The 10,552-nt window shown below is 33.2% G+C and overlaps 2 protein-coding genes across 5 annotated transcripts in view; one reads left to right on the plus strand and one right to left on the minus strand.

The window, feature by feature from the left end:
* RASSF9 (Ras association domain family member 9) overlaps window positions 1–4,232 on the plus strand; it is a 28,713-nt gene extending 24,481 nt beyond the window's left edge. For all 3 annotated transcript variants that reach the window (XM_070046489.1, XM_030856451.3, XM_060306790.2), the window contains one exon: window positions 1,420–4,232. In XM_070046489.1, the coding sequence (XP_069902590.1) occupies window positions 1,436–2,680 (1,245 nt within the window). In that variant the 5' untranslated portion in view covers window positions 1,420–1,435 and the 3' untranslated portion in view covers window positions 2,681–4,232. The remainder of the gene's footprint in view (window positions 1–1,419) is intronic.
* NTS (neurotensin) overlaps window positions 1–10,245 on the minus strand; it is a 71,231-nt gene extending 60,986 nt beyond the window's left edge. The window contains exon 1 of one of the 2 annotated variants that reach the window (XM_060306293.1): window positions 10,104–10,245. The gene's annotated coding sequence lies outside the window, so the exon portion shown is untranslated. The remainder of the gene's footprint in view (window positions 1–10,103) is intronic. The other variant, XM_030855408.2, reaches the window with a different exon arrangement.
* Between the last annotated feature and the right edge of the window lie 307 nt (window positions 10,246–10,552).

The raw sequence follows: 10,552 nt of genomic DNA on the forward strand, positions 1-10,552 counted from the left end.
CACATGAGCTGAAAACTAGCAGATCTCTAGTGGAAGCTGTCATATATAAGAACTTGTTCCTTCCAAAACAAGAGAATCCCAATTAGAGCAGGGATCCTGGAAGTACTGGGGAATTGTCATGTATGTCCTTATTATTATTCTACTATACATAAGGACTCCCTGATCCCTGCTTCCCAGTCTTCACAGCTGCAGTGTAGAGCTGAAGTCTTTATAACTCATGTGTCATGCTTAGCTACAGACCCAGAACTGATGTTTCCCGAGCCAGAAAGTGGAACAGGACGTAGGAAATCCTCTAAGGAGATAGCAGTAGGGCTTTTATATACATGAGAGTTTTGTCAGCTAAGGGAGGCATCCAGGCCAGTCAAAATCCTTTATTACTGCATCGAAGCAGGAACAAGATTAATAAGAAAAAGGCACAGAAGGTAACACATTTCCACATACTTTTCTCCATGGCCGACCATTGGGAAAAGTCCTTCCTTGACCAGTTGGGTGCTCTAATGAGGTGCTATGGTTCCATTGCTATCAAAAGCGAATTTATGTTATAAAGTTCCTCTTTTAGAAGTAGTTAATGATTTTTTTCCAATTTAATCCACACGTCTAAACCATCGAACTTGTAAACTTGTTTTTATAGTGTATCTGTTAGAAGTATACTCTGGAGCCAGCTTTCCTCCTTGGGTTGAATCTTCACTTGCGTCACTGCTAACTGTGTGAATTTATGTTCCTATTCAAACGTCACCTTCTTAGAGAAGTCTCTCCTAAGCTCTTTAAATAAACTAGACCTCTCCTTAAGTAATTCTCTATCCCTTCATTCAGTTTAACTTTCTTCCTAGCATTTGCCACTATCTGATATTATATTAATTACACATTTATGTCTGTGTCCTTGTCTCCCTTGCTTATTGCTGTATGTTTAGCATCTTCTGATATGTCTGGCACATGGCTGGCATACAATAAATACTCGTAGAATTAAATAATCACTAATTTCAGTAATGGACTATTTTCAACTCTATGACTTTAATAACATCCTACTTATGCTTCCATGGTTATTCCCCAGTCCTAAGGCTCCAGCAAAACAGTCTTATTCTACTTCTCATTAATCTCCACTTTGATTCTTGTCTTAACTCTGCCAGTTCTAACTGTAGTTATATTGTGGCTGACTTCTAAAGATAAAATAGCCTCCGTTGTCTTTGATGACAATTTGCTCTTTCCAGAGCCCACTAGGAATTAAAAAGGAAATTAAGATATCTTTCATGGTCTTAACTTTTTTTTTCTTGCCATAAAACTTCTGATTCTTATGTAGTCTCAACCTCAAAATGCATCTCTCATTAATGGTAAAATCTAGAAAGGGTATTAAAGTTAAATCATCTTTCTGAGTTTACACAGGTGATGACAGCAATATAATGTACTTTGTTTTTCTTTCAGATCTCCAACTAAAGAAATGGATTCAGAAGAGAAAGAAATTGTGGTTTGGGTTTGCCAAGAAGAGAAGATTGTCTGTGGGCTAACCAAACGCACCACCTCTGCTGACATCATCCAGGCTTTGCTTGAGGAACACGAGACTACGTTTGGAGACAAACGATTTCTTCTGGGGAAGCCCAGTGATTACTGCATCATAGAAAAGTGGAGAGGCTCTGAACGGGTTCTTCCCCCACTAACAAGAATCCTGAAGCTTTGGAAAGCATGGGGAGATGAGCAGCCTAATATGCAGTTTGTTTTGGTTAAAGCAGATGCTTTTCTTCCAGTTCCCTTGTGGCGGACAGCTGAAGCCAAAGTAATGCAAAACACAGAAAAACTGTGGGAGCTCAGCCCAGCAAATTACATGAAGACGTTACCACCAGATAAGCAAAAGAGAATAGTCAGAAAAACTTTCCGGAAACTGGCTAAAATTAAGCAGGACACAGTTTCCCAAGAGCGAGATAGTATGGAGACATTAGTTCATCTGATTATTTCCCAGGATCATACTATTCATCAACAAGTCAAGAGAATGAAAGAGCTGGATCTGGAAATTGAAAAGTGTGAAGCTAAATTCCACCTCAACCGGGTAGAAAATGATGGAGAAAATTATGTCCAGGATGCATATTTGATGCCCAGTTTCGGTGAAGTTGAGCAAAAACTAGGCTTGGAGTATGATGAAAACCAGATTCTGGAGGACCTGAGAGAAAGTGATGGAATTGTACAGCTGGAGGAACGACTAACATATTATAGAAAGCTCATTGATAAGCTCTCTGCCGAAATAGAACAAGAGGTAAAAAGTATTTGCACAGAGATAAATGAAGATGCGGAAGGGGCAGCTGCAAGTGAACTTGAAGGCTCTAATTTAGAAAGTGTTAAGTGTGATTTGGAGAAAAGCATGAAAGCTGGTTTGAAAATCCACTCTTACTTGAGTGGCATCCAGAAAGAGATTAAATACAGTGACTCATTGCTTCAGATGAAAGCTAAAGAATATGAGCTCCTGGCCAAGGAGTTCAATTCCCTTCATATTAGCAACAAAGATGAATGCCAGCTACAGGAAAACAGAGGAAAGGAATCTGAGGTCCCTACCAGCAGTGGGGAGGTTCCTCCTTTTACTCAAACAGTATTTAACATGTATTCAAATGACACAGACTCGGACACTGGTATCAGCTCTAACCACAGTCAGGACTCAGAAACAACGGTAGGAGATATGGTGCTGTTGTCAACATAATTTGAATGGCTTCTTTCTGACCTACTTCAATGTTGTTCGCATTTGTTTAATTTAGTAGGAAACGTTAAATATTCCATTCTGCAAAAAAATGTAAATCACGTTAAAGTGTTCGGTAGTTAATAAAAACTAGAGAATTTTGTAAGTTTGTTTTTGATTTAAGAGTTCCAATGTGACCTAATTATTGCAAGTTCAAACAATGAACTCTTTATTAAGAATGCAGCACAAATAGCTTGCAGGTATATAACAGAGAAATAATTTGATGGGAATTATCATCTCATAGCTTCTGTGAGAAATGATTTATTCAAACTGCAAACTAATTCTTGATATTAGTCAATATATTGAAACTATACACGTGAACAAGTAAAATTAAAATGTACTGTTATATATTTTTCAACAATGTATCACTGGAATTTTATAATCTGTAAAGTACATGACAGCTACTATATTGTAACTGTATTAATTCAAATTCTGATTCTTTTCATTGATATTTAGAATGTGTATCATCTCTGTTACTTCCTGAACCCCTCTACCTGTTAGGCCTAGATGACAGGAAGTGGGAAGGGTTGCTATTGGGACATGTACAAATACCAGCAGTGGATCAGAGAGGAGTATAGAAGCCTAAAATTATTAAGGGATATATATGTGCTTTCTCTCTCTGATATGCAAAACTTTGGTCAGACCAATGGTCTGTGCAGTTGCATTCCTTGAATGAGATATGGCGTGGGTTACAGAGAAAATCACAGGGTCCTAGTCCTGTTAGATTATACCTTATGTACAAAGGTTGAAGGGATGCAACTTGGGGTCCTTCGTGTGGGTAAAATAGAGTTCTATGTGCCGTAAGTATTAATATTAGCACTTTGTCTCTGAACATATAGATAGGACCTAATAGGGACAAAAATCTTTTATTCTGCTACACTATAATTCACATTATCTTTGTAGTACTTCATCTAAGGTGCAAACTGAAAAAAAAAAAGTGCTAGCTCTACTCTCTACCCCACCCTCAAGCGTGAGAGTAAATATTCAACAAATTGAATAGATTATTTAGATCCTATCTTGACTGACAGTCATTACAGTGCCAGAAGAGACTTGGTTTTGCTTCATTTTTAGTTAGGAAGTTCCTTTCTCTTTCTCTCTCTTCTCTCCTGCTTCTTTCCCTTCTTTATTTCTTGCTATTGAACATATATCATATTGAAAACAGTTTGTTTTATTGTACTGTTCAATGAATACAGCTGCAGTTTATTTTTTCTCTAGCTAACACCTTTCCCATATGTCAGTGCACATGTAAGTAGAAATATTATTTTACTTAGTTTTAATATGTGGATATTGGTTAAGATTCCCAGTATTTCTCATTTCTTCCCTTTTATCCTTATGTTTACTGTAGTGTATGTTTTAACTCAGTTTCCTAATCTATTTTAAAATTTCTCCATCCCCCAGATTTCACCTATTTTGGGGAAGATATTTAGAACTTTCTTAATATTTCACTTTTGGAGAACATCTAATGTTATTATTTTTCATGCCAAGATATTGCTGAAGGCCTCATTTGAAGTTGGATGGTAAGAAAAGTAGGAATTTCCATTCTAGGGAAACTGAGGTGATAAACAGTAAGTAATAACACTAACATGGGTTTAATTTAAAAGAAATAAGAAGGGAATTGAATAGTCATCTGAGAAATGGAAGTTTATTTGCCTAATATCCCATTAAATCATTCAGCACTATGGTAAGCTATTGAGATATTTATTGTTCACTACTGGGGATTAAACTCAGAAGATCATCATCAAAGATAAACCAATCGTAATGTTTTTCTAAAGTGAAAGTCATCTCTTTGTATTACTCTTTAGTGAGAAAATAATGAAAAGAACATTGTTATCTGCTATATAATTTGATTAATTATCTGAATTCAAAAGAGGTTCTGATAAGAAACAGGACTAGACAGATAATTTCATTTTAGAAACTGCATTAATGTCTGCCTTTATACAGTTAAGCACAGGGATGCATTCTAGGGGCCAATTCTATATTTTTAGAGTAGATAACGTTAAAAACTCTTGTCAGAAAGCAAGACCATCAAGTTTTAAATTCATATTAGAATTTCTATTTGTTCTTTAGTTATATACAAATGTATTTGTGCTTTTGATTCATTACAATATTAAATCATCAGTTACCATGGTGAATCTCTAATTTAGAGTAATAATACAAATAAAAATACTAAAATACGATGCACTCATCTCTGGATACTGAGCTATTCTTTATCAAATTAAGTGAGAATTTATATTATGAATTTATAACTTGATAGAAACCTTCATGTTTTAATTAGTTATAGAGGCTTTAAAATAAAATGTTTATAAATTCTTGAGTAACCTGACAGGTTAACTATGAAATTGCTATATGCAGCTAGAAGTAGCAAACCAAAGCTGACTAATCTTTCCTATAACAAGACAGATTTTCATTGACTGTGCCTTGTTCATCCTCCCACTTGCAATGTCTTTTTCCTCCATCTGCTATACACTGAAATCCCACCCATTTCAGGTTTTTAACGTTATCTCTTCTATAAAGCATATATTGTTCCATTCAACCTGTTGTAAATCTCTGAACCCACAAATATTTTAGTGTATTTTTCATAGAGGAACATTTATATTCTAGCTTAGCTTATGTTTATTTATGTACTTATCTAACTTCCCTCCCCCAATGTATTTTTGATTATATTACTTTGTCTTCTATCTTGTTGACCTTATTCCCTACAACAACCTCTTTGCCCCTACTCAGTTTTGGAATTGAATTGCTAAATTTTAGAAGATTGTAACCTGTTAAAAAAGTTATTTCCATACATGGTAAATGATGCTTGTGCATTTTATACAGAAATATGCATTTTAGAAGACAAAATATTAACAGTAATTCTACTTATATATTCTTTGGGGAAAGCACTAAATCTTAGGGTTATTATGAAAAAATTTTAAAGTAGTGTCAATTTTCTCTTTTACTTTTAATTCACAGAGTTACTGATTTAAAACAATGGAAATATTGTCTTTTTTTAAAGCCCCTCAATGGTTAAATTATGGTATTTTCCTCTGCATCCCTTGCATGTAAGAAAAATTATATTTTATAGAACTAGATTTTAAGTGGTAGACACACAAAATAACTTCAAAGTCTCTTTTAAAAATATCTATTTTATTTTCTTTTTAATTAAAAACATAAATGGCCTCTCATTAGCGTGCAGAAGCTATTCTAATCCATTGAAATTTTATTTTTATATTTATTTAAACATCTATTGTACATGACAAAATATATTTCTGTGGCTGCATTTCATAATTTTTCTAAGTAGGATTATTGTTTGATTTAAAATATTTTTCTAGTGACAAAGGAATACCTTTTAACATAGATTTCTTTTAAATATTAGGCTATTTCATTTCATACTACCTGATTGGTTTAATAACCTGATATGACAAATATAGAGTACAAATAATTTCTTCAAGTGTAACTGATCCAGAATAATAAAAGGAATGGTTGTATTCTTTCATGAGATATTGTTTGTTTTTCTGGGTGTGTTACTTGGCTATATTAAAAATAAATTTTGTATCAGTTGAAATTATATAATTGCTGAGCTAACTCACACAAGTTAAGATCAGATATTGTTTCATGACAATATATATAGCAAAAAAGATCTAACAAAACTTTTTGTTAGGTTTCATACATATTTGTTTCAATTTGTCATGAAAGTATGTCCTCACTTTTACACTGGATAGCTGGTTTTATGGCCTGGTATGTTGCTTTCTAGAATGAAATCCATTTTAATGTAAAAATACTCAAGTGTAAATCTTACTTGCTATTATTCAGTTTGTCACTACCCTTATTTCTCAGAATAGGCCTTTAATTTTGACTGTCTTTGATAACTAAATCATTTGAAAATTAAGGAAACTCATTTGCTCCTTCTATAAATGACCATGAAATTACTCTATTAAAAGACTGTATATAATGTTCAGTAATGACACACAGAAATAAGTTAACACTATTTTCTTAGCCAGTGTATCTCAATAGTGGGAGAAAACATACAATAGTAATTTTGTTAATCTAGCATTAATTTGTGTTTTCAACAACTGCTGGAATTGAGAATCACAATTTGTAGGTTTCATAATTAATAGTTCCATATCAGGAAGTGAAAAACTAAATGATTACCTTCATATTTTAAAAAAAGCTACTTAAATATTATATTTTTCCTAAATAGAAATATCAGACACCTTTTTACAAAAGACTACTAAGTCTTTCCTTACATTTCATATGTATATATAATGCATGTGTAATACCATTGAATTTATTTTCAAGTAAAATAGACACATGATATTCAAATTATTATTACTATAACTCAAACTACTCAAAAAATGTGCACCATGAAAAGTCAGTCTCCCTTCTGTCCCATGGCCTAATTACCCAGATATCCTCCTCAGAAATATCACTGTTATTTATTGTTCTAGAGATAATCTATGCATATACAGATCTATACATATATATTCCTACATTATTCATGTAGCGATTCCTTATTCTGTTTGATGGCAGCAGGGAATTTCACTATATCAATTATCATAATTTTATTTCACCAGTCCTCTTTTGATGGGCATTTCTGTGTCTCCCAATCATTTACTATTACAATCATTTACTATTATCCCATCAATGCATTTCTGTGAGGCTAGATTACTAAATGTAGAAATGTGTCAAAGAGTGACAAATGGATGTTTTTAAATTTAACAAACATTGCTGGTTATTCTTTATGGAAATTAACTCTTTAAGAACTGAGTTGGAAATGTACTCCTCCCTCCCACGGTGTGTGTTTGTCTTTTTTATTTTATTTGAATGCAAAAATGTTTTTTAATTTTTTGAATTTGAATTTATGGATTTTTCTCACTAATAACACATGAGGGTTTTTTTCTTGTTTTTGGTTATTCTTAAAAAGGCCTTTCCATTGCGTGATAAGTAATTTTAAAAATAAGTTTCTATCATGTCTTTTTTATACTATGTTTTATGTTTTACTTTTAAACATTTGAACTATCTGAAATTCAGTTTGTTACAATGTTCAGAAGTAGAAAGAGTTTTTTTTGATAGTTACCAGTTATCCCACATCACTTACCAAATAAATTTGTCCCACCTTTCTTTGGTGAACCAATCTCTGGTATGTATTTGGGGTCTATTTCTGGACTTCCTATACCATTCCATTGATTTGGCTGTGTATTTTATTAGAATTTGTGCTATTACCATGTACGGGCCCCACCACTCAGATTACTGAAGAACTTCTCACTTTGGAAGTAGAATACAGTTGACTCTTGACCAACACTGGTTTGAACTGCACAGGTCCACTATACTTACACGCAGATTTTTTTCATTAAATATGTACTGCAGTACTACATGGTCCACGGTTGGTTGAATCAGAGGATATGGAACTGTGGATAGCAGAGAGCAGACTGTGAAGTTATACACAGATTTTTCAGCTTTTGGGGGTCCGTGCTCCTGACCCACGTGTTGTTCAAGGGTCAACTGTAAATGAAATGGCCTGCTAGTCACCTAGATTTACTTAAGGCAATTGCGATAACTAACATTGGAAAGTAACTTGCGAATATTGGTATCTATCAACAACTCTCAATTATTCACAGCTTTCAGTCAGTACTCCTATTGTTCATAATAAATGGCAAGAAAGTATTCCAAAAGTTATGAAAACACATATGCATTTAGGTTTTATAGTTTTATGAATAATAGCAATTTAAAAGTCCAATAATAGACAAATTATTAGATAAATTCTGAGGTATTATTTGTATGAGAAATTTATAAATATTAATTCTGATGTTTATAAGACCATACAACAGTGAAATTCTAGTTTAAAAGAAAGGAATTAAAAATGTATATAGACCAACCCTGTTTTAAAAAAACCCATGCATACCAGAAAGCAAATCATATAAAAATGGAGATGCATAATTTTTGCTGGGTTTTTATATTAAAGTGATAATTTGGGGCACAATATTCTTCATATGTATATATGTATATATAATACATATATTATATATATATATATAATCTTTATAATTTAAACACATTAAAAATGTTTTTTGTATAAAATAGAATACCCCTCTGACTCTCTCATTTCTTTGCTGAGGCTTTCCAGAGACCTTCATGAACACCAAACAGCTAGAGAGTGATGAGTAATGACAAGGTCAACCAACTGGGAACAGAAAGCCTGAGTGCTGTAAGCAAACCATTTGAATCCCAGGATGTCAGATACCTACCTATAAAATAATTTAAAAAATATATATTCCAAAGTTTGTGAAAAAACATATGCAAAGTTTTGTGAAAACACACACAAACTATGATATTTATCACAGTTTTAGGGCTAATAACAAATTAAAAGCTTTAAGAAAAAGAAAAGTTAAAAAATAAATTAGATAATCCTTAAGGTTTTTTTTTAAGCTAGGTTAAATTATGTAAGGTAATGTATTCAATGGATTTGGTACATGCACAACACGTTAGATATACATTTATTGTTCTTGGCTCTATTCTCTTTTTTATCTCTGGCAGAGTCTACACAAGGTTAAATTAAAGTAGCCCACTAACTGACAAAAGAGGAGTTAAAACTCAAAACTCTGCCTCTCCCAACATTTTCACTCTTATCATTTCTTTCCAAATTAGTTAGGGCAGGGCTGTAGGGCTGTTAGTACCAGTCCTGATAGACAAAAAAGTCACGGTTACATTAGCTAAACAATATATGGCCAGGAAAAAAGAACATCATTTGTGTTTCCAGAACAGAAAAACTATGCTGGAAATAGAGATGGAGAGGAAAAGAGCCTGTATTATTTATTTTTATATTGCTCTAGTGTCTAATAGAGATTAGCACCTAGTAGTCACCAAAAAAGTGTTAGTAAAATCAGATTCATAACTCAAAGGGCTAGCACAGTTCCTTGAACATAAAAGTTGTTCTGTAAATGTTAACTATTATTGTAAGTAATGAAAAAAAGTGAAACTTCTATCCTTGAGTAAAATACCCTTACATACTATATTCAAAATGAACACTACCTCTTTCCCTTTCTATAAATTAATTATTTCCATTTTATAATTTAAGTATCTTGGAAAGATTATATCATAACTGTCTATCACTCAGCACAAATACACCGGCACTTATACAGATGCATATTCAAGGTAAGGTTTTTCCATTCTGAATCCTATTTTTAAAGTTTATTTTTCACTCTAAGTAGCATTCGTCATACTCCACACAAGACAGTGGAAAAAGTTTTATACCATTTCAGAACTGAAACTAAGATTTGAAAAGCTTCTTAGCATTACGTTTTATGTATACGAGTTTCATGAATCACTCCTCTAGTAAGTGCAGCTATTTGACACAGTGATTACCAATAATTTTTCTGCTTTTCAAGTATTGACAGAAAAGATAAATTACCTTAAGGGGAAAGAGCTCAAAGATGGACAGGAAGGCTATATATCCCCTTTTCAGCATTCACTCACACCACTCACTCCTGAGGTCATCTTCCAAAGAATTATAACATGACAAATGTCAAATATTGAGAGGAACAGCAATTTCCCAGGATGAAGGGTGGTAATGCTAACCGGGATTTATAATTCAAAAGTAGGTCAAACTAGGGAGGAACATGCCCTGGGTTGGAAATTTAACTTTTTTGGCCATTCTGAGCCATGAAGCTTTCTGCAGTAATTCCCAAAACTGTCTCCACAACAGAATCACAAAGAGTTCTTGTTAAAAACAGAGATTCCTAAACTTCACCCTGGAGAATTTGACTGAGGAGGTCTAGATGGCAACTTTTGTGCTTTAAAATAGCTACCTGAATGTTTCCAAAGCAATGACATTCAATTGCAGTTTATTAATTCTAACAG

This window comes from Globicephala melas, chromosome 10 (genome assembly GCF_963455315.2).
Source record: "Globicephala melas chromosome 10, mGloMel1.2, whole genome shotgun sequence".
NCBI lineage: Eukaryota > Metazoa > Chordata > Mammalia > Artiodactyla > Delphinidae > Globicephala > Globicephala melas.